Source organism: Rattus rattus, chromosome 2 (genome assembly GCF_011064425.1).
Source record: "Rattus rattus isolate New Zealand chromosome 2, Rrattus_CSIRO_v1, whole genome shotgun sequence".
NCBI classification, from domain to species: Eukaryota; Metazoa; Chordata; class Mammalia; order Rodentia; family Muridae; genus Rattus; species Rattus rattus.
Genome location: NC_046155.1, coordinates 143,507,963 through 143,530,189, shown reverse-complemented (window position 1 = coordinate 143,530,189; position 22,227 = coordinate 143,507,963). Strand labels below are relative to the sequence as shown.

Below are 22,227 nucleotides of genomic sequence, written 5' to 3'. Positions count from 1 at the left end.
AGAATGATATTGTGTAAATTTGGTTTGTCATGTGGAATATCTTGGTTTCTCCATCTATGTTAATTGGAGAGTTTGCTGGATACAGTAACCTGGGCTGGCATTTGTGTTCTCTTAGGGTCTGTATGACATCTGTCCAGGATCTTCTGGCTTTCATAGTTTCTGGTGAAAAGTCTGATGTGATTCTGATAGGTCTGTCTTCATATGTTACTTGACCTTTTTCCCTTACTGCTTTTAATATTCTTTCTTTATTTTGTGCGTTTGGTGTTTTGACTATTATGTGACGGGAGGTGTTTCTTTTCTGGTCCAGTCTATTTGGAGTTCTGTAGGCTTCTTGTATGCCTATGGGTATCTCTTTTTTTAGGTTAGGGAAGTTTTCTTCTATGATTTTGTTGAAGATATTTACTGGTCCTTTGAGCTGGGTGTTCACTCTCTTCTATACCTATTATCCTTAGGTTTGATCTTCTCATTGAGTCCTGGATTTCCTGTATGTTTTGGACCAGTAGCTTTTTCCGATTTTCATTATCTTTGACAGTTGAGTCAATGATTTCTATGGAATCTCCTGCTCCTGAGATTCTCTCTTCCATCTCTTGTATTCTGTTGGTGAAGCTTGTATCTACAGCTCCTTGTCTCTTCTTTTGGTTTTCTATATCCAGGGTTGTTTCCATGTGTTCTTTCTTGATTGCTTCTATTTCCATTTTTAATTCCTTCAACTGTTTGATTGTGTTTTCCTGGAATTCTTTTCAGGGATTTTTTGCGATTCCTCTCTGTAGGCTTCTACTTGTTTATTAATGTTTTCCTGTGTTTCTCTAAGGGAGTTCTTCACGTCTTTCTTGAAGTCCTCCAGCATCATGATCAAATATGATTTTGAAACTAGATCTTGCTTTTCTGGTATGTTTGGATATTCCATGTTTGCTTTGGTGGGACAAGCCTTTAATTTTTATACCGATAGTTTGTATGTGGGTACATCAATGCCTCTATTAGAAACCTGTGGGAATCTTGAAGTTAATATCCTGCTAGATCCTTGTTTGATAAAATCCAGGCCTATATTTGGCAAGGAAGGAACCATTTCATATGGGTCATCTGCAGGTCAATTCGGGATTGCCAGGCTCCCTGGTCAAAGGCACTGCTACTATAAATCAAGCATTTGTGGGAGAAAGAGTGCAACAGGACCTTGTTTCATTGGCTTTAAAAGATCATGAGAAATTTCATTTGTCTACCTACACATTTCAGCTTAGACACAAGATCACCAAAGAACAGGCCAGGATCATAATAAAACAAAGTCCTAAACGTTCATTGCCTACTCCTGTTCCCTACCTGGGAGTCAATTCTGGAGGATTAGCTCCAAATCAAATTTGGCAAATAGATGTTACTCATTATCCAGAGTTTTGGCACACTAAAATATGTGCATATTTCCATTGACACATGCTCAGGGTCCATTTTTGCTTCCCTGAATACTGAAGAAGCCTCCTGAAATTTTATAGATAATTGTCTATAGGCCTTTAATATTATGCAATTAACAAAACTGATTAAAACATATAATGGATCAGTATACATGGGCAAAGAATCTGATGCATTTTGTAAAGAGTTGGGCATCCAACATAAAACTGGAATTCCCTATAATCCAATGGGACAAGGAATAGTGGAGCATGCCAATGGCACCTTGAAAACTTGGTTGAATGAAACAAAAAGGAGGGAGTTATACCCCCTATATCTCCTAAAGCCCATCTTACATATATCTTTTTTATTTTGAATTTTTTACAAATTGACAAGCAGGGGCATTCCACAGCTGACCTACATTGGCATCCAGAAATATCCAAGAACTATGCTATGGTCAAATGAAGGGACCCTCTAACCAATACATGGAATGGACCTGAACTTGTACTCATTTGGGAAAGAGGGCATGTTTGCGTTTTTTCACAGGAAGAAAATGGGGCATGGTGGTTGCCTGAAAGGAAAAATTCCACCTTGATGCTGATTCACTTACTGATGATGATTATGGTTTCCCCACATGGTGAAGTGTACTGGGCCTATGTTCCTGACCTACCACTGATATATGCTGCAGTGTGGTCCACACAGGATCTCCCTGAACAGAGGAGCAAAGATAATTTTCATAGATGCTTAAGTCTTTGTAGCCCGATTAGAGATAGTTTAGTCTGGAGACTTGAAATAGGAATGGGTTTGAAAAAAGCATTCCTCCCCACCCATCTGAGGATGCTTTGGCACAGGAGAAGGAACATGAACACAAGCTGTTCCAGAGCTCTCGTATGGACAGGAAGAGGTCAGGAAACATCCTGCTTCTCTCTGGCTCCCACTTGAGGAGGGCTTAGTTCTGTTTCCCTTATGTAAGTAAGATATCTGGGTTCCTTTGGCACACCTAGTTCTTTTCCCTCTCTATTTTCTGTCCTTAGCAAGCCAACCTGTACATATCTGCCAGCTTATTTCTGTGTTTTTGTTGTGTTGCATGATTGTTGCTCTGAGTTTCATGTTCAAAAGGAAAAAAAGGTTAAAACTTTATCTGCTGGCTGCCAGAGCATTTTTGTTTTGTTTTGTTTTTTTGGCAGAGGAATGATGTGGCCGGTAAGCTCCTGATCCTCATGCAACCTCCAATGATGATGACTGGAGATTTGTGGTCCCTTGTGCATCTTTTCCCAATTATGCTATTGACCTTTTGGCAGAAAAGGTTGAGACTCTTGGGCTGATGACAAAATTTGATTGTGACCCACACTATCACTCTTTCTGCCCTACTCCATTTTTAGTTAAAACTAGTTCTTTAGAACTGAGGGGATTGGCTAGTTTTGTTACATTAAGAAGCTGGTTGATCCCACTTGGATTGTTACTTATGTCCTAATTGGGAGTGGAATGGTGGTTTATATTTCCTTCTCTTGTTCTGTGGAAAATACAGTATAGACAATGATTGTCTCATTGGAAGACCATTAAGAGTGTGATGGACCTCTGAGATCAATGTCTGAATACAGACCAAGTCCTGCTAATGTGTGATTTGCTCAGTTGAAGCTTGAGACTCAATAATGTCTAGAAGGATTCAGTAGTTGATGACTGGATAGTCAATAAACAGTAAGAGCCTACAAGGGCAGGCCAAACTAACACAGGGATGGTCATCTTCATGCTGACCTTTTTATAGATAAATTAAGGAAATCAGGAAACCTGTGACCCCATCCAGCTTGCTATAAAGTCTTTGAGCTGGGAGTTCTGCTTTTGGCCTGGTAAGAGAGAGCAAGGAAAAGAAATGGAAACCTATGCCATTGGCTGCCAACATGAGGCGATTTTTGTCATCAGGCATTTCTAGGTTTGGGCTTATGGTTTTTGCCTTTATAAACCTGCTGCTTTGCAATAAAGTTGAACCTTGATCGGAACTTTGTCTTGGCTCCATTCGTCTCTTATCCCTGTCTTTAAATTCCCAGTTTTCCATTCAAGGTACCTATGTTGAATGGTTGGTGGAAGACAACTACAATTGGTATATTCAAGGCCCACTCAACAAAAGGGAGCCCATGTCTGGTATTGTTAATCTGGCCATGAACCTGTGGCTAGAGAGATCACTGACACTGGGGGAGAATATTATCATTTTGTTTAATAGATACAGTATCTAATTACCTTTTAAATCTTGTACAAATACCCATAGATTAATCCAACCCTTGTCCCTCAAAATTTTTTTTGCAATGGACTTAGGTTAACATAGATAGCCACAAATGATCAAAGTATAGAGATTAAGTGACTGTGGAGTACTCATCCCAAAATGGTAGATTTATAACACATCCCCTGTATTGAAGGCTCAGGAAAGAAAAGATGGAGAGATTGTAAGAGCCAGAGTTCAGAGAGAAAAATGGAAAAATGTAACTTCTGCTTATCACAAAGGAAATGCAATACCTGTGGTAACTTACACAATCTTGCAGAAGACCAGAGTATTCAATGTTCTACTGTGATGGTGAGGACACTCACAAGGCCCTACACTTAGTTGAGAAATTTCAGGCTATAGAAAGTTGTGAAGGGAGAGGAAGTCAGTTTTCTATTGGATGGGCCTCTTTCATGTTACCTGTCCTGCAGTGGACAGCCCTACATCATGAGCAACACTAATAAAACTCTGTAGGTTTTATATATCTACAAAAGTGGTTGTGAAAGCTCTTCACACTTTTGCTTGTTGGAGTTGAAGCCTTGGGTCACTTTCATGGCCAAGCGATTTTGTTTGGAATTGGCTTTTGAGACTTCTGCCCATTACTGTGGAGTCTCATAATTGTTTAACCCAACATCACCTCTGGATTTCTTTATATGTCTGTGGTTGTTCATAGGATTGGCCCAGGGAGTGGCACTATTAGTATGTGTGGCCTTTTTGGTGTGGCACTGTGGGTGTGGGCATTAAGACCCTCATCCTAGCCTGGTCACCATTTGTGCCCAGAGCTAAGGTAGTGCCCAGCCCTTAGGACCCAAAACCTGCCTGGAGAAAGCTGGTCTCCCAGGAGTGCTCTCATTCCTAAATCAACAGATAAGAGTCTACCTGCACTGGACTAACTGTCCAAAGAGGAACCTACAAGAGCACACAGGGTATAGGAACCTTGGAGCAGCCTGGGACAGGACCCTTCCAATGTCTATCTGTGCCCAGACGTAAGGTGGTACCACAGCCCTCCATTCCCAAATCTGCCCAGAGAGTGCTGGTTTCACAGGCACACTCTCCCTCATAAGCCCATGGGTAAGACCTCACTTTATCTCCACTAAATATTCAAACATGGACCTGTCAGGAGCCTACAGGTCATAGGAACTTTGGAGCAGTCTGGGACAGGACCCTGATGGTCTCCATCTGCGCCCAGAGCTAAGGCTGTCCCACAACCCTCTGGACCCCAAGCTTGCCTTGAGGAAACTGGTCTCCCAGGAGTGCTCTCACTACTAAGAAAATAGGCTCGCAGGCCCACAGGAGAGACAAGCTGCAGTCAGAAACAAGCTGCAGTCAGAGACCAACTAACATCAGAGATAACCAGATGGCAAGTGGTAAGCACAAGAATTTAAGCAACAGAAACCAACTTGGCATAATCAGAACCCAGTTCTCCTACCACAGCAGGTGCTGGACACCCTAACACATCAGAAAAGCAGATTTGGATTTAAAATCATTTCATGATGATGATAGAAGGACATAAATAACCCCCTTAAAGAAATACAGGACAACACAGGGAAAGAAGTAGAAGCCCTTAAAGAGGAAACACAAAAATCTCTTAAGAAGTTACAGGAAAACACACACACACACAAAAAAAAAAAAAACAGGTGAAAGAATTGGAGAAAACCATCCAGGATCTAAAATGGAAATAGAAACAATAAAGAAATCACAAAGGGAGACAAACGTGGAGATAGAAAACCTATGAAAGAGATCAGGGATCATAGACGCAAGCATCACCAACAGAATACAAGAGATAGAAGAGAGACTCTCAGGGGCAGAAGATACCATAGAAAATATTGACACAACAGTCAAGAAAATGCAATATGCAAAAATCTCCTATGCCAAAACATGCAGGAAATTTAGGACACAATATGAATACCAAACCTACAGATAGTAGGTATAGAAGAGAGCAAATGTTCCAAATATAAAGGGTCAGTAAATACTTTCACGAAAATTATAGAGAAAAACTTCCATAACCTAAAGAAATAATGTCCATGTACACACAAGAAGCCTACCCAACTTCAAATAGATTGGAACAGAAAAGAAATTCTTGCTGTCACAAAATAGACAAAATGCGTGAAAGAAAGAATATTAAAAACACAGACCCTAAGAGAACACAAATGTCAATCCGAATTACTATATCCAGCAAAACTCAATTAACATAGATGGAGAGACCAAGCCATTCCATGACAAAACCAAATTTACACTACCTTTCCACATATCCAGCCCGCAAACCCTGGTTTTCTTTCTGTAGCTCCACTTAAATATGGAAGTGGAAAATGGCACTGTCTCCTCAAATTGGCCCATCCCTCTGCCCAATTCTGACAGTAGCATCTGTCTTCTGAGCAACCTTTTAGGCTGGTGCCCATTTCTACATTGTCCTGGGCCCACGTACAACCTTGAGCCAGGCTATTGTTTACCATAACATGAAAGCAGAGATTCATCCTTATAGGTACCATCCTGGAGCTGGAACTACTTGCCCCAGCTCTGGGAAGTTGCTAAGCCTATGCTGGGTAAGAATTTCTCAGCAATGGCATGTTCCATGGACCATAGAATGGTTAATATTGGAACTTTCCGTGAGCCACCATGGGTTTGCCAGCTTGCCATAACTTGGCAAGTGCCTGAGTCTCTAGTTTCTCCACTCTCTATCTGGAAATGGCTTTGCTTCTCAGCAGGGGCTCTAGACATTTGGGCCTCAGCCTTAGTCTCTTGTGGTTCTCTGGTCCTGCCATTTGCTGGTTCACTTGGTTCCTAGGAAACTGCCTTTTTAGCCCCTTCCAATACTGCCTAATCTATTCTACAAAATAGAAACAGAAAGAGCACTACCAAATTTGTTCTATGAAGCTACAATTACACTTATACTTAAACCACACAATGACCCAACAAAAGAGGAAAATTCAGACCAATTTCCCTTATGAATATCTACTCAAAAATAATAAAATTCACACAGGACCCTTTGGGTTTCTGCCTGTGCCTGGAGCTGAACTGGTTCCACAGCTCTCTGCACCCAAATCTGTGGGGGAGAGAGCTGGACTCTCAGAAGTGCAGACATGTCTGAGATCTCAGGGCAGACCTTCACTTCTGCTCACATTCCTGGCCAAAGAGGAACCTGCCTAGTGCCCTCTGGGCACAGAAAGTTACGAACAGTCAGGGGCAGGACTCTAACATATTCTGCCTGTGCCCAGAGCTGACAGCCAGTCACTAAGGAGCACTGACACTCCTGAGAACAGAGGTAAGACCAACTCTTCTGCTCTGAGTGACCTGCCTTCAGGCCTCAGGACAAACAAACCCAGGAGCAGTTTGGGCACAGGACACTTTGGGTTTATGCCCATGCCTGAAGCTGAACAGGTCCCATAGCTCTCTGTACCCAGATCCAGCTGAAAGAAAACAGGTCTCCAGGATTGCTGACATACAGTCTTACAGGAGGGTCAAGCCAGCAAGTCAAGCTAGCACCAGAGACAACCTGATGTTGAGAGGCAAACGCAGGAACCTAAGCAATAGAAACTAAGAATACTTGGCATCAGCAGAGAGCACTTCTTACACCAAAGCAAATACTGGATATCTAAAAACACCAGAAAAGCAAGATTTGGACTTAATATCACATCTTATGAGGGTGAAAGAGGACATTAAGAAGAATATAAATAACTCCCTTAAAGAAATACAGAACAACACAGGGAAACGAGTAGAAGCCCTTAAAGAGGAAACCCAAAATTCCTTAAAGAATTACAAGAAAATAGAACCAAACAGTTGAAGCAATTGAACAAAACCATCCAGGGTTTAAAATTGGAAGTAGGAACAATAAAGAAATCACAAAGGAAGACAACACTGGAGATAGAACATCTAGGAAAGAGATCAGGAGTCATAGATGCAGGTATCATCAACAGAATGCAAGAAATAGAAGAAGTAATCTCAGGGGCAGAAGATACCATAGCAAAAATTGCCACAACTATCAAAGAAAATATAAAATGCAAAAATCTACTAAACTATACAGTGGAAAAAAGATAGCATTTTCAACAAATGGTGCTGGTTCAACTGGAGGTCAGCATGTAGAAGAATGCAAATTAATCCATTCTTATCGCCCTGTACAAAGTTTAAGTCCAAATGGATCAAGGACCTCCACATCAAACCAGATACACTCAAACGAATAGAAGAAAAAGTGGGGAAGATTCTTGATCACATGGGTACTGGGGGACATTTCCTAAACAGAATCCCAGCAGTTTACGTTCTAAGATCAAGAATCGACAAATGGGACTAAAATTTCAAAGCTAATGTAAGACAAAGGGCAGTGTCCTTAGGAGAAAACTGCAACCCACAGATTAGGGAAAGATCTTTACCAATCCTACATCCAACAGAGGGCTAATATCTAATGTATACAAAGAACTCAAGAGGTTAGACTTGAGAGAATCAAATAACCCTATTAAAAATGGGGTACAGAATTAAAGAAACAATTCTCAGCTGATGAATATTGAATGGCTGAGAGTTCCTAAATAAACGTTCAACATCTTTAGTCATCAGCGAAATTAAAATCAAAGCTACACTGAGATGCCACCTCATGCCAGTCAGAATGGGTAAGATCAAAACCTCAGTTGACAGCAGATGCTGGCCTGGATGTGAAGAAAGGAGAACACTCCTCCATTGTTGGTGAGATTGCAAGCTAGTACCACCAGTCTGGAAATCAGTCTGGAGGTTCCTCTGAAATTTGGATATAGGACTACCTGAGGACCCAGATATACCACTCCTGGGCATACAACCAAATGAACCTCCAACATACAACAAAGACACATGCTCCACTATGTTCATAGCAGCCTTATTTATAACAGCCACAAGCTGGAAAGGACCTAGATGTCCTTCAATAGAGGAATGGGTACAGAAAATATGGTACATCCACACAATTGAGTACTACTCAGCTATTTTTATTAAGTACAAATTACCCAAGATACAATTCACTGATACCATGACGCTCAAGAAGAATGACGACCAATGTGAGGATGCTTCAGTCCTTCTGAAAAGGAGGAACAAAAATATTCATAGGAGGAGATATGGAGACAATGTTTGGAGCAGAGACTGAAGGAATGGCCATTCAGAGGCTGCCACACCTGGGGATCCAGCCCACATACAGTCAGCCACCAAAACTAGACAATATTGATGAAGCCAAGAAGTGCATGACAGGAGCCTGATATAGCTGTCTCCTGAGAGGCTCTGCCAGAGCATGTCAAAGGAGCTCTGAAAATACAGAGGCAAATGCTAGCAGCCATCCAATGAACTGAGAATGGTGTCCCACTGGAGGAATTAGAAAAAGGATTGAAGGAGCTGAAGGGATTTGCAACAACAACACCAACCAACCAGAACTCACAGGTACTAAACCACTAAGCAAAGTATATACATGGATAGACCCATGGCTCCAGCTGCATATGCAGCAAAGAATGACCTTGTTGGGTACCAATGGGAGGATAAGCCTTTGGTCCTGTCAAAGCTGGTCCTCCATTGTAGGGGAAAGTCAGGGCAGTGAGGCAGGAAGTGGTGTTGGGTGGGTGAGGAAACAACCTCACAGAAGATGGGGGAGGGGTTGAGATAGGGGGTTCATGAACAGGAAACCAGGAAAGGGTATAACATTTAAAAAGTAAATAAAACAATATCCAATAAAAATATTTATAGGAGGAGATACAGAGACAGTTTCAAGCAGAGAAAAAAAATATAAAAAAATAGTGCCATTTTTTCCCCAAACCTGCAAGCTTTGCCTGTTTTCATGCTTGGGGCTAAAATAAAGTTTACAAACTTGCCATTATTCAAACTCTATGTATTGACTTATTATATTTCAGAACTCAAAGCAGCAAGGTCAGCTACATGAGGTTTCCTGTGAAGCTCTAATAATAAATGACATGGGAAAAAGTGCCAAGAATATTTAGAAAGAATCAGGTTAATCCCTAACTCAGTAGTTACACTTGCTTCTGCTTGTACACATTGCACACGGTGCCTCCAAAGCTTTTGCCTTTCTGGGGCAAAGTATCCTGTGTTTGTGTTTTGTTTTTCCATTTTCCATGTATCCCAATGATCCTGTCTGTTATACAAATGCTTTTTCATAATTCCAATAAATTCCTTCACTCTCCAGTAATGGACCCTGTATGACTCCTGCAGTACACAGCTCTGTCTCATTTTCTTTCTTCATTTTTTTAAAAAAATTATTTAATAATTTTTACAGCCTAGATTTAAACTAGCTCCTGGCCTAGTTTTCTTTGAAACCAGCACAGTTGGTGAGTTCTTAGAAGAAATTTAGGAACATTCTGTTGGAAATTTTGGGTTGGAGATAGTTAAAAGTGGGGCCTGACTTATTCTTATCACTTACATTAAAAATTGATAGAAGGAAGGAAGGAGAAAGGAAGAAAGGAAAGAGAAAAGAAGAAAGGAAGGAAGAAAGAAAGGAAGGAAGGAAGGAAGGAAGGAAGGAAGGAAGGAAGGAAGGAAGGAAGGAAGAAAATGTAAGTAGAGAAATTAAAAGAACCATTTGCATGGGATCCTGGAACTGATGATTTCGGGGAGTTCTTAGCACATTCAGACTGAAATAGATTCTAGAAGAGAAGACTGACTATTAAGAGGAAGTGTTGACAAGATGGATGAAGCAAAGAAGTGCAGACCGACAGGAGCCGGATGTAGATCGATCCTGAGAGACACAGCCAGAATACAGCAAATACAGAGGCGAATGCCAGCAGCAAACCACTGAACTGAGAACGGGACCCCCGTTGAAGGAATCAGAGAATGAACTGGAAGAGCTTGAAGGGGCTTGAGACCCTATATGTACAACAATGCCAAGCAACCAGAGCTTCCAGGGACTAAGCCACTACCTAAAGACTATACATGGACTGACCCTGGACTCTGACCTCATAGGTAGCAATGAGTATCCTAGTAAGAGCACCAGTGGAAGGGGAAGCCCTGGGTCCTGCTAAAACTCAACCCCCAGTGAACTAGATTGTTGGGGGAAGGGCGGCAATGGGGGAAGGGTGGGGAGGGGAACACCCATAAGGAAGGGGGGGGGGGAAGGGGATGTTTGCCCGGAAACCGGGAAAGGGAAAAACACTCGAAATGTATATAAGAAATATTCAAGTTAATAAAAAAAAAAAAAAAAAAAAGAGGAAGTGTTGAGAACAAGGAGCAGCCATGGTCTCCCATTCCCAGTTTCCCTGTGATGATGTTACTTGATGGTTCTACTCTTGCCTCTTTAATATACTAAGACACCAACTAGGATCAACTGTCACCACACTCTGACTGTTCCACATCCCATACTTCCCCTCCCCACACTCACCCCCTGCCTCCAAGAAGATGTTCCCATCCACCTACCCACACCCCACCTGACCTTCCTACTCCCTCCAGCTTCCATCATCTCTGACTCTCTGATTGAGTCCAGACACGGTTGTCCTCTACTCTGTGTGTGTGTGTGTGTGTGTGTGTGTGTATGTAAATGTAAATGTAAATGCATATGTATATGTAAATGTAAATGTATTTGTATATGTATATGTATATGTATATGTATATGTATATGTATATGTATATGTATATGTATATGTATATGTATATGTATATGTTGGGGGCCTCATCACCTGGTGTATGCTGCCTGGTTTGAGACCCAGTGTCTGTGAGATCTCAAGGGTCCAGGTTAGTTGAAACTGCTGGTCTTCTTATATGGTCGGCCTCTTCCTTCTCAGCTTCTTTCAGCTTTTCTCTAATTAAACCACAGAGGTCAGCAGCTTCTGGCCATTGTTTGGATGTAAATACCTGCATCTGACTCTTTCAGCTGTAAGTACATCCTAAGTGTTGCATTAGGCATACTTATAGGAATTAATGTGTTACACTGGATACTCACAATTTAGCATGCATATCAATTCATTTACTAGACTAAATATAACTCTGAAAACAGACAGTCAGGGATCACAAACTGGATCTTCTCTATCTCTCTGAATGACCTTGCTACTAAGTTTCATTTGGCCATGGCAATAGAAGTTTTGGAGAAATATATTTTTCCCGTGGAAGAAAATATTTGAAGATTACATTGATCCCATTATGATTGCTATTTGTTTGAGTTTCTTTTTAAAGAAAATAATTGGGAAATTTGGTGATTTTCAGCATTGGCGGCAGTGTGGATCATAGTCAGTGAAAGCACACAAGTATTTACTGAGGGGAAGTTCAATTTGTTCAAGCCATCGATCTCTGCCTCCATCATTCCTTTCCTTTTATCTTTGTGTAAGATTTAACTGCTGTACCTGCTCAGCAGAGGGGATGCCTACGGCGATCTGACTTCAAGAAGTGACCTTCTGTGTTTTTAGAAAACAGTAAACTATGAATAAATATTTCCTATACATATACCTAACAAAGATTCTGGAATGTTCCTCATATCTATCTGCTGTGCTCACCATTAGGAGTTTGTGTAAATTAGGGTTGATAGACCAATATGACTACATCTGCATTCCATACAAGAAATACAGGTTTACTACATGGGCTTTCCCAGTGAAAGTACCACACGGTATGTTTATCAGTGTAGCTGAATGCACAATTGATATTGGATTAAAAATAAAACTATTGGAGGACAAATTTGGAACAGAAAGTGACCACACAAGGATTGTTTATAATTCCAATTTCTTCTTGAGCATGTGGTTGTCAGAGTCAGCTCAATGGCTTAGTATAACAGAGAAATCTCAGAAAGTCTTAAAGGAACTTAGAAAAGTTGTGTGCATGAATGGAATGAAGAGTTCTGGAGATGCCCTAACTTTGGAGGTGGGCATAATACAAGCTGGTTATGACCCAAAGGAAACCTAAGCTTGACATGTATATAAGTTAGTGTCCAAACGCAGTATGCTGACACTATGTACACTGATTCATTTAGAAGCAACAAAAACTGCACCCCATATTGCTCCATGAATTTAGTTTGTAAAGCCCTATCTATATGATATTGTTCTTTATATTTGATTCACTTTTTAAATTGATAGATACTGTACATTCCCATTACTACATAGAATTTTAAAGTAGGCACACGTGGCTAGAATACTAAATTCAGCTGATTACCAAGACATACATTGATTCATATTCCCTTTCTGTGGTAAGGACAAATAATAGCCACTCTCTAGGGTTTTAAAGAATCCAATGCATTGTCATTGGTAGCAGTCATTTTATTGTACAATATTTCTCTTTTATGTGTTTTATATGTAAGGAGGTTGTGTATTTCATATCTATATAGTGCAAACACTACTGCTTACTTACTGAACCTTACTGAACCAAGGTCTTTTGATGATGTGGGAGGGAATTAAAATCAGGCAACGTTGGAGGGATCTTAGCAAGAATGAGTTTCAATCAAGTTTATTGAAAGCAACCAGATCTTTTAAACCTTTATCAAATACAGAATAAAATGACAGCTGCCAGGAAGAATACAATTGTAGGTACCAGGATGCAATGATGTTTTCAAGGTCTATACATAGTATACAAGATTACTGTCTACTGAGCCAACAATCCAACAGCTTAAACCAGCTGATATGAAACCCCAACACATATACAGCAGAGGACTTCTGTCTGGACTCAGTCAGAGAAGATGCACCTAACCCACAAGAGACTTGGCATCCCAGTGAGTTGGGAGGTCTAGAGGTGGAGTGGGGACATCCTCTTGGAGATTAGGGGGAGGTATGGGATGTGGAACAGTTGGAGGGTAGACTAGGATGGGAATAAAGTTTGTACTGTAAAAAATGATTAAAGAATAAATAAAAAGAAAAAATTAAACAAAATTACTGTCTAAGTTGAATTGTCTAGCCAAGCTTCTGCATGCTTCACTGACTTCTGAGGAACCCAGAGATATGCAGGTGGCCTTAATGCTCCACTGGATAAGGGGAAATTTTGGCTTCTCAGGAACTGAAAAACACACAGCACCCCAGAAGTAATGGTCTTTAACCTAGAAAACCAACGACACATGTTTCTCAAGGCAGCTAGAACAGTCAACTCCATGATTTCCTGCAATATAGTATAGAAATGCTTCATTTACCCTAAAGCTCTCCATCACGTACTTCCTCACTTCCACATTTTTTGATAATTACTATAAAACTCTCTACTTCTTTGAGAGGAAGGAAGAGGTCTAGAGAAATGACCCAGCGGCTAAGAACAGTGGCTTTTCTTCTAGCAGCCTCTGATTTGATTCTCAGCACCCACATAGAGGTTCCAAGCCACTGTTAGCTCTATTTTCGTGGATCCAATGCCCTTTACTGGCCTCTATAGGCACCGGGCATACATGTGATGCAAGTTATCCACAGACACTCTTCTTTTCTTTACTGAGTATGTTTTCTTTAGTGTTTGTGTGGAAGTTCCTGAACATATCTGTTAGGTTGATTGGCTTTATGATATCATTTAACTCTAGTGTTCTTCTGTTTACTTTCTCTCCAGATGGCCTATCTTTTGGTGGTAGTAGGATATAGGATGCATCCACTATCACTGTGGTTTCATATCTAATAGTATTTTTGTTGGTTATTTTACTTATTGACATTCTAAATGTTATCCCCCTTCCCAGTTTCCCCTCCACAAACCCTCTATTCCCTCCTGCCTCCCCCTGCCTCTATGATGGTACTCCCCCACTCACCCATCCACTCTGACCTCATTCAGACCCATCACTCAGCCCTAACTTTCCCCTATGCTGAGTCATTGAGCTTCCACAGCACCAAGGGGCTCCACTCACTGATGCCAGAGATAAAGAAATCCTCTGCTACATATCCAGCTGGAGCCATGGGTCACTCCATGTGTACTATTTGGTTTGTACTTTAGTTCCCTGGGAACTTTGGGAGGTCTGGTTGGTTATATTGTTGTTGTTCTTATGTGGTTGCAAACTCAGCTCCTTCGGCTCCTTCAATCCTCATCCTAACTGCTCCATCTTGGTCCCCATCCTCAGTCTAATATTTGGCTCCCTGCATCTGCAACTGTATGGGTCAGGCTCTGGTAGACCTCTCAGGTGACAGCTATACCAGGCTCCTAAGCAAGCTCTTCTTGGTATCAGCAATAGTGTCTGGGTTTGGTGTCTACAGATGGAATGGATCCCCAGGTGGGGCAGTCTTTGCATGGCCTTTCCTTCAGTCTGTGCTTCAGTCTTTGCTCCTTCATTTCCTTTTGACAAGAGGTATTCTGGATTATTATTTTTGAGGTTGGTGAGTGGCTCCGCCCCTCAAATGGGGGCTGTTTCTATCAGCTGGATATGGTCTCTCTACAGGTTCTATCTCACCTTTGTTAGGTATTTCTGCTAATGTCCTCTCTGTTGGATCCTGGGAACCTCTTGGGTCCCTGGCACCAAGACTTTTTAGTGACTACCTTCAGTTTCTCCTCCTCCACTGTTACATACCTCCTGTCAAATTCCTGATCCTCTGTACTTCTCCCCCATCTTCTCCAATCTCTGAACCTGCCCCCCTTTTTGTTCCCTTCCTTCCTAAATTCCTCTCTCCCTCTAGTTTTCAAGATTATTTTCTTCCACCTTTTGAGAAGGACTGAAGCATCCACACTTTGATATAGTCTTCCTTCTTCTTGGGTTTTATATGATCTGTGAGTTGTATGGAATTCCGAGGTGCCTTTTTTGGGGCTAATATCCTCTTACCAGTGAGTACATACAATGTGCCTTCTTTTTATGACTGGGTCACCTCATTCAGGATGATATTTTCAAGTTCCATCCATTTGCCTAAGAATTTCATGAAGTCATTGTTTTTAGTAACTGACTAGTACTCCATTGTGTAAATGTACCACATTTTCTGTATCCATTTCTCTCTTTTGATCTAGGTGTTTTCCAGCTTCTATTATACATAAGGCTGCTATGAACCTAGTGGAGGATGTGCCCCTGTTATATGTTGGAGCATCATTTGGGTATATGTGTAGTAGTACAGGTGGGTCCTCATGTAGAACTATTTCCAAATTTCTAAGCAAGTGCCACATTGATTTCCAGAGTGGTTGTACCAGTTTGCAATCCCACAAGCAATAGAGAAGTGTTCCTCTTTCTCCACATCCTTCCCAGCATCTGCTGTTGCCTGAGTTTTTGATCTTTCCCATTCTGACTTGTGTGAGGTGGGATCTCCTACAACTGATAAACTACTTCAACAAAGTGGCTTGATATAAAACTAACTCAAACAAGTCAGTAGTTTTCCTCTACTCAAAGGATAAACAGGCTGGGAAAGAAATTAGGGAAACAAAACCCTTCACAATACTCACAAATGCTATAAAATATCTTCATGTGATTCTAACCAAGCAAGTGAAAGATCTGTATGACAAGAACTTCAAGTCTCTTAAGACTTGGAACATGGAAAGATCTCCATGCTCATGGAGCGGCAAGATAAACAGCAAAATTGGCCACCTGACCAAAGCAATCTACAGATTCAAGCAATCCCCATCAAAAGCCCAACTCAATTCTTTACAGAGATAGAGCAATTCTCAAATTTATCTGGAATAACAAAAACCCAGGATAGCAAAAAATATTCTCAAAAATAAAAAAACTTATGGGGGAATCATCATGCCTTACCTCAAGTTATACTACACAGGAATAGTGACAGAGACAGGTATAGGTAAAGAGACAGGCAGGTAGATAAATACCAGAATACCTAGAATAGAATTGAATACCCAGAAATGAACCCACACACCTTTGGTCACTTGATCTTTGACAAAGGAGCCAAAACCATTTAATAAAAAAAGGACAGCATTTTTCAACAAATGGTGCTAACGCAACTGGTGGTTGGCATACGGAAGAAAGCAAATTGGTCTATTCTTCTCTTCTTGTACAAAGCTCAAGTTCAAGTAGATCAAAGACCTCCACTTAAAACCAGATACACTGAGTCTAATTAAAGAGAAAGTGGGAAAGAACCTTGAACACATTAACACATGGAAACATTTCCTGAATTGAACATCAGTGGAGCTGAGACTGAAGGAATGGCCATTCAGACCCTGCCCCACTGGAGATCCAGCCCATATACACACAGCCACTAAACCCAGACAATATTGCTGATGCCAAGAAGTGCATGATGACAGGAGCCTGATATAGCTGCCTCCTGAGAGGCTCTGCCAAAGCATGATAAATACAGAGGTAAATGCTTGTACCAACCATTGAACTGAAAATGGGGTCCCCATTGGAGGAGTTAGAAAAAGAATTGAAGGAGCTGTAGGGGTTTGCAACCGCATAAGAACAATACCTACAAATAAACCAGAGCTCCCAGGGACTAAACCACAACCCAAAGAGTACACATGGACAGATCCATGGCTCCAGCTGCATATGAGCAGAGGATGGCCTTGTTGGGCACCAAAGGTAATAGAAGACCTTGGTCCTGCCAAGGCTGGACCCACAATGTCGGTGATGTCAGGGAGGTAGGAAGGGTTGGATGGTAGGGAACACCCTCAAAGACAAAGGGGGAAATGGGATGGGATGGGGGATTATGAAGCCAGGAAAAGGGATAACTTTTCAAATGTAAATAAAAATATCCATAAAGAAAAAATGATTTAAAAAACAGCACACATGAAATTATGAAAGAAAAATGGTGGTGGGGGACAAGAGAAAAATTAGAAAAAAGAAAAGACAGGGCATCCAACTTTTCCCTAAGTCAACCAGAGGGGTCAGAAGCTTCTGGTTATTGGTTGGATGCAAATAATCTCATCTGATTCTTTGAGCTGCTTTTGGATCTTTTGGAGAACAGTCATGATAGGTCCATTTTTGGGAGTGTCCCATACCCTCAGTAATGGTGTCATGTCTTGGAGGCTTCCCTTGAGCTGGATCCCACTTTGAGCCTGTCACTGGACCTTCTGTCTCTCAGGCTCTTCTCTATTTCCATCCCAGCAGTTCTTTCAGACAGGAACGATTATGAGTCAGAATTTTGACTGTGAGATAGCAATCCCATTCCTCACTTGATGCCCTGTCTTTCTGCTGGAGGTGGGTTCAACAAGTTCCATCTCTCCACTGTAGAGCTTTTCCTCTCGGTTCCATCCCTTTGAATTCTGAGAGTCTTTCACGTCCCAGTTCTATGGTACTTTCTGGAGGGTCCTCCGAACATCTTTACCCCTGAGGTCACCTGTTTCCATTTTTTTTTGCTGACCCTCAGGGTTTCAATTTTGTTACATTGTACATTATGTTAATGGTTTTTCTTGTATTGAACCAACCTTGTATTTGGTTCCTATTTGACCGGGGTGAATGATGGTTTTGATGTGTTCTTGGATTAAGTTTGCAAGAATTTTATTGAGTATTTTTGCATCAATATTCATAAGCCAGATTAGTCTGAAGTTTACTTTTTTGGTAGGGTCCTTGTGTGGTTTAGGCATCAGAGTAATCATGACTTTATAGAATTAATTAGGTACTGTTCCTTCTGTTTCTATTTTATGGACTAGTTTAAGGAATATTGGTATCTGGCCTTCTTTGAAGGTCTGGAAAAATTTGAAGTAGATCCATCTGGCCCTGAGTTTTTTTTTTTTTTTTTTTTGGTTGGGAGTTTTTAATGACTTACTCTATGGGCCTGTTTAGAAAGTTCACCTACTCTTGATTTAACTTTGGTATGTGGTATCTGTCTACAAAACTATCCATTTCATTTAGATGTTCCACTTTTGTTAAGTATAGGCTTTTGTAATAGGATCTGATGATTTTTTTTTTAATTTCCTTCACTTCTGTTGTTATGCCTACCTTTTCCTTTCAGATTCTGTTAAATTGGAGACTGCCTATGAACCCTTTAGAAATTTTGGCTAGAGGTTTATCTATCTTGTTGATTCTTTAAAAGAACCAACTTTTGGTTTTGCTGATTTTTTTTGTATTGTTCACTTTATTTCTATTTGACTGATTGCAGCCCCATGTTTGACTATTTCCTGCCATCTACTCCTCTTGGGTGAGTTTGCTTCTTTTTGTACTAAAATTTTCAGTTGTGCTTTTACATTGCTAGTGCAAGATATCTCCAGTTTCTTTACCAGGGCACGTAGTGCTATGATATTTTCCTCTTAGTTTCCTGCTTTCATTGTGTTCCACAAGCTTGGGCATGATGTGTCAAGATTTTCATTAAATTCCAGAAAGTCTTAAATTTCTTTCTCTCTTTCATCACTGACCAAATTATCATTGAGTAGAGAGTATTGCAGTTTCCACATGTATGCAGGGTTGCTGTTGCTTTTGCTGTTATTGAAGACCAGCATTAAGCCATGGTGGTCTGATAGGGTGCATGGAATTATTTCATTCATCTTGTATGAGTTGAGGGTTGTTTTGTGACCAATTATGTTGGTTTTGGAGAAGGTACCATGAGGTGCTGAAAAGAAGGTGTATTCTTTTGTTTTAGGGTGAAATGTTCTCTAGATATCTGTTAAATACATCTGTTAAAACCTCTATTAGTTTCACTGTATCTCTGTTAGTTTCTGTTTCAATGACCTTTACATTGATGAGAGTGGGGTGTTGAAGTCTCCCCCTATTATTGTGTGAGATTAAATGTGTGTTTTGAGCTTTAGTAAAGTTTCATTTATGAATGTGGGTGCCCTTGCATTTGGGGCATAGATGTTCAGAATTGAGACTTTCTCTTGTTGGGTTTTCCCTTTGTTGAATATGAAGTGTCCTTCCTTATCTTTTTTGATAACTTTTGGTTAAAAGTCAATTTTATTGGATATTAGGATATCAACTCCAGCTTGTTTCTTGGGACCATTTGCTTGGAAGATGTTTTCCATCCTTTTACTCTGAGATAGTGTCTGTCTTTGTTATTGAGGCATGTTTCTTGTATGCAGCAAAAGGGTGGATCTTGTTTGCATGTCTACTCTGTTAGCTCATGGCTTTTTATAGGTGAGTTGAGTCCATTAATATTGAGAGATATTAAAGACAGATGACTGTTGGTTCCTGTTATGTTTGATTTTGCAGGTGGCTTTATGTGCATGTGGTTCTCTCCTTTTGGCTTTGTTGTGAGATGCTTAATATCTTGTCTTTCTTTGGTGTATGTATCTTTCTTGTGTTGGAGTTTTCCTTCTAGGATAATCTGTAGGGCTGGATTAGCAGATAGATACTGTTTGAATGTGGTTTTGTCCTGGAATATTTTGGTTTCTCAATCTATGTTGATGAAGAGTTTTGCTAGATATTGTAGTCTGGGCTGGCATTTGTGTTCTTTTAGAGTCTGCATGACATCTGACCAGGCTCTTCTGGATTTCATAGTCTCTGTTGAGAATTCTGGTGTAATTCTGATAGGTCTACCTTTGTATGTTAATTGGCTCTTTTCCATTGCAGCTTTTAATATTCTTTCTTAGTTCTGTGCTTTTAGAGTTTTGATTATTATGTGATGAGAGGATGCTTTTTCTGGTCCCATTTGTACCTTTTATGGCTATCACTTTTTTTTTTTTTTTTTTTTTTTTTTTTTTTGGTTCGGAGCTGGGGACCGAACCCAGGGCCTTGCGCTTCCTAGGCAAGTGCTCTACCACTGAGCTAAATCCCCAACCCTATCACTTTCTTTATGTTGGAGAAGTGTTCTCCTATGATTTTCTTGAAGACTTTTTTAGGTCTTTTGAGCTGGGGATCTTTGTTCTCTTATAGTCCAACTATTCTTAGATTTGGTCTTTTCATTGTGTTCTGAATTTCCTGGATGTTTTTGTTTAGGAGTATTTTATGTTTTGAATTTTCTTTGACAGCTCTGTCAATTTCTTCTACAGTATCTTCTACATCTGAGACTCTTTCTTCTATCCTTGTATTCCTTTTGGTGATGCTTATATTTTTTTTTTTTTTTATTAACTTGAGTATTTCTTATATACATTTGAGTGTTATTCCCTTTCCGGTTTCGGGCAAACATCCCCTCCTCCCTTCCTTCCTTATGGGTGTTCCCCTCCCAACCCTCCCCCCATTGCCGCCCTCCCCCCCACAGTCTAGTTCACTGGGGGGTTCAGTCTTAGCAGGACCCAGGGCTTCCCCTTCCACTGGTGCTCTTACTAGGATATTCATTGCTACCTATGAGGTCAGAGTCCAGGGTCAGTCCATGTATAGTCTTTAGGTAGTGGCTTAGTCCCTGGAAGCTCTGGTTGCTTGGCATTGTTGTAATGCTTACATCTTTAATTCCTAACCTCTTTCCTAGGTTTTCCATTTCCTGGTTTGCCTCCATTTGTGTTTCCTTTATTGTTTCTACTTCCACTTTTAGGTCTTCGATCACTTTATGAAATTCCTTCACCTTTTTTATTGTGTTTTCTTGTATTTCTTTAAGGGATTTATTCTGTTTCCTCTTTTAAGGTTTCAACCTAGTTTACCTGTGCTTTCCTATATTTCTTTTACTGAGTTATTTATATACTCCTTACAGGACTGTATTAACTTCATGAGATAGGGTTTTAGGTTGGCTTCCTTATTTTCAGGTGTGTTGGTATATTCAGGGCTTGTTGTGGTGGGATGGCTGTGTTGTGATGATGCCCACATACATTGCCTTCTGTTTCTAACGATCTTGTGCTTGCCTCTTGCCATCTGGTTATCCTTAGTGTATGTTGGTCTAAGTGACTCTGTCTGGAGTCTGCCTCTTTTGTCTCTGGGTTGGGACAGGTCTCCTGGTAGGCCTGTGGCCCTGGCTATTACAAACCTTCTGTGGGGCTTTCCAAACAGAGGGTCTTTAGAGGGGCAGAGAAGCTGCTAATTTGTTACCCTGGCTGCAGTAGATCTCCTGGAAGGCCTTCAGACTATTGGGTCTTATAAGGAGCAGTCACTCTGCTGTCATGTGTGAAGTTTTTCTTGGGGGAGGAGGATGTCAATGGACTGTGGTTTCTGTTTCCTTATATTCAGCCACAATCCAGGGAGGCTTTTAATCTTTTGGCTCTGCTGCCCAGCATGCCACAGAGCCCACAGGAGGTCTTCAGACAGTAGTGTAGGTTGCCCTGTTTCCTGGTATACAGAGGGATTCCTGGGATGCCTTCAATCTGTGGTATCCTGAGTGTAACAAATCTCCTGCTATGTCTCTGGTTGTGGTTTCAGATGTCCTGGGTGCATCATATCCCCTGGGATGCTTCAGGGTGTGGTATCAGATGATCTGAAGGCAGTGCTTCTTCTGATATGCCTCAGGATATGATGTCAAATGTTTTGAGTGCACAGGATCCTCTGGTATGCCTCAGGATATAGCATCTTCTGGGGGAGCACACTAGCTAACAGTCTGTCCCAGAAGAAAGGTCCAGGAAGAAGGGAATTGGTATTCAACTGGTAGGGTGTTTGGGGTGGATGGTGAGTTGCTGAGTGAACTGGGCTCCTAGCAGCTGTAGGAATTCTGAGTGGAAAATGCCTTCCAAAAGCTCTGGGTGCTGTGGATCCTCTGGTATAACTCATAATATAGCATCTTCTGAGGTCTTTGATTCTCTTGGATTGTGCTTTGTACAAGGAGATAAGAATGGGTCAATTTCCATTCTTCTATATGGTGATTGCCAGTTGAACCAGCACCATTTGTTGGAAATGATGTCTTTTTTCACTGGACAGTTTTAGCTCCTTTGTTAAAGATCAAGTTACCATAGGTGTGTCATTTCATTCTGGGTCTTCAATTCTATTCCATTGATCTACCTGCCTGTCTCTGTACCAATACTATAGAGTTTTTTATCACTATTACCTTATTATAGCTTTATGTCAGGGA

General features: G+C 40.9%; 1 protein-coding gene across 1 annotated transcript in view; it reads left to right on the top strand.

Moving 5' to 3' along the window:
• Positions 1-7,509, top strand: part of LOC116894309 (solute carrier family 22 member 27-like) — a gene marked incomplete at its 3' end in the record, with an annotated part of 54,849 nt that extends 47,340 nt beyond the window's left edge. Inside the window, exon 9 of the mRNA XM_032896005.1 lies at positions 7,494-7,509. Coding sequence (XP_032751896.1) covers positions 7,494-7,509 — 16 coding nt within the window. The remainder of the gene's footprint in view (positions 1-7,493) is intronic.
• Positions 7,510-22,227: the final 14,718 nt, after the last annotated feature.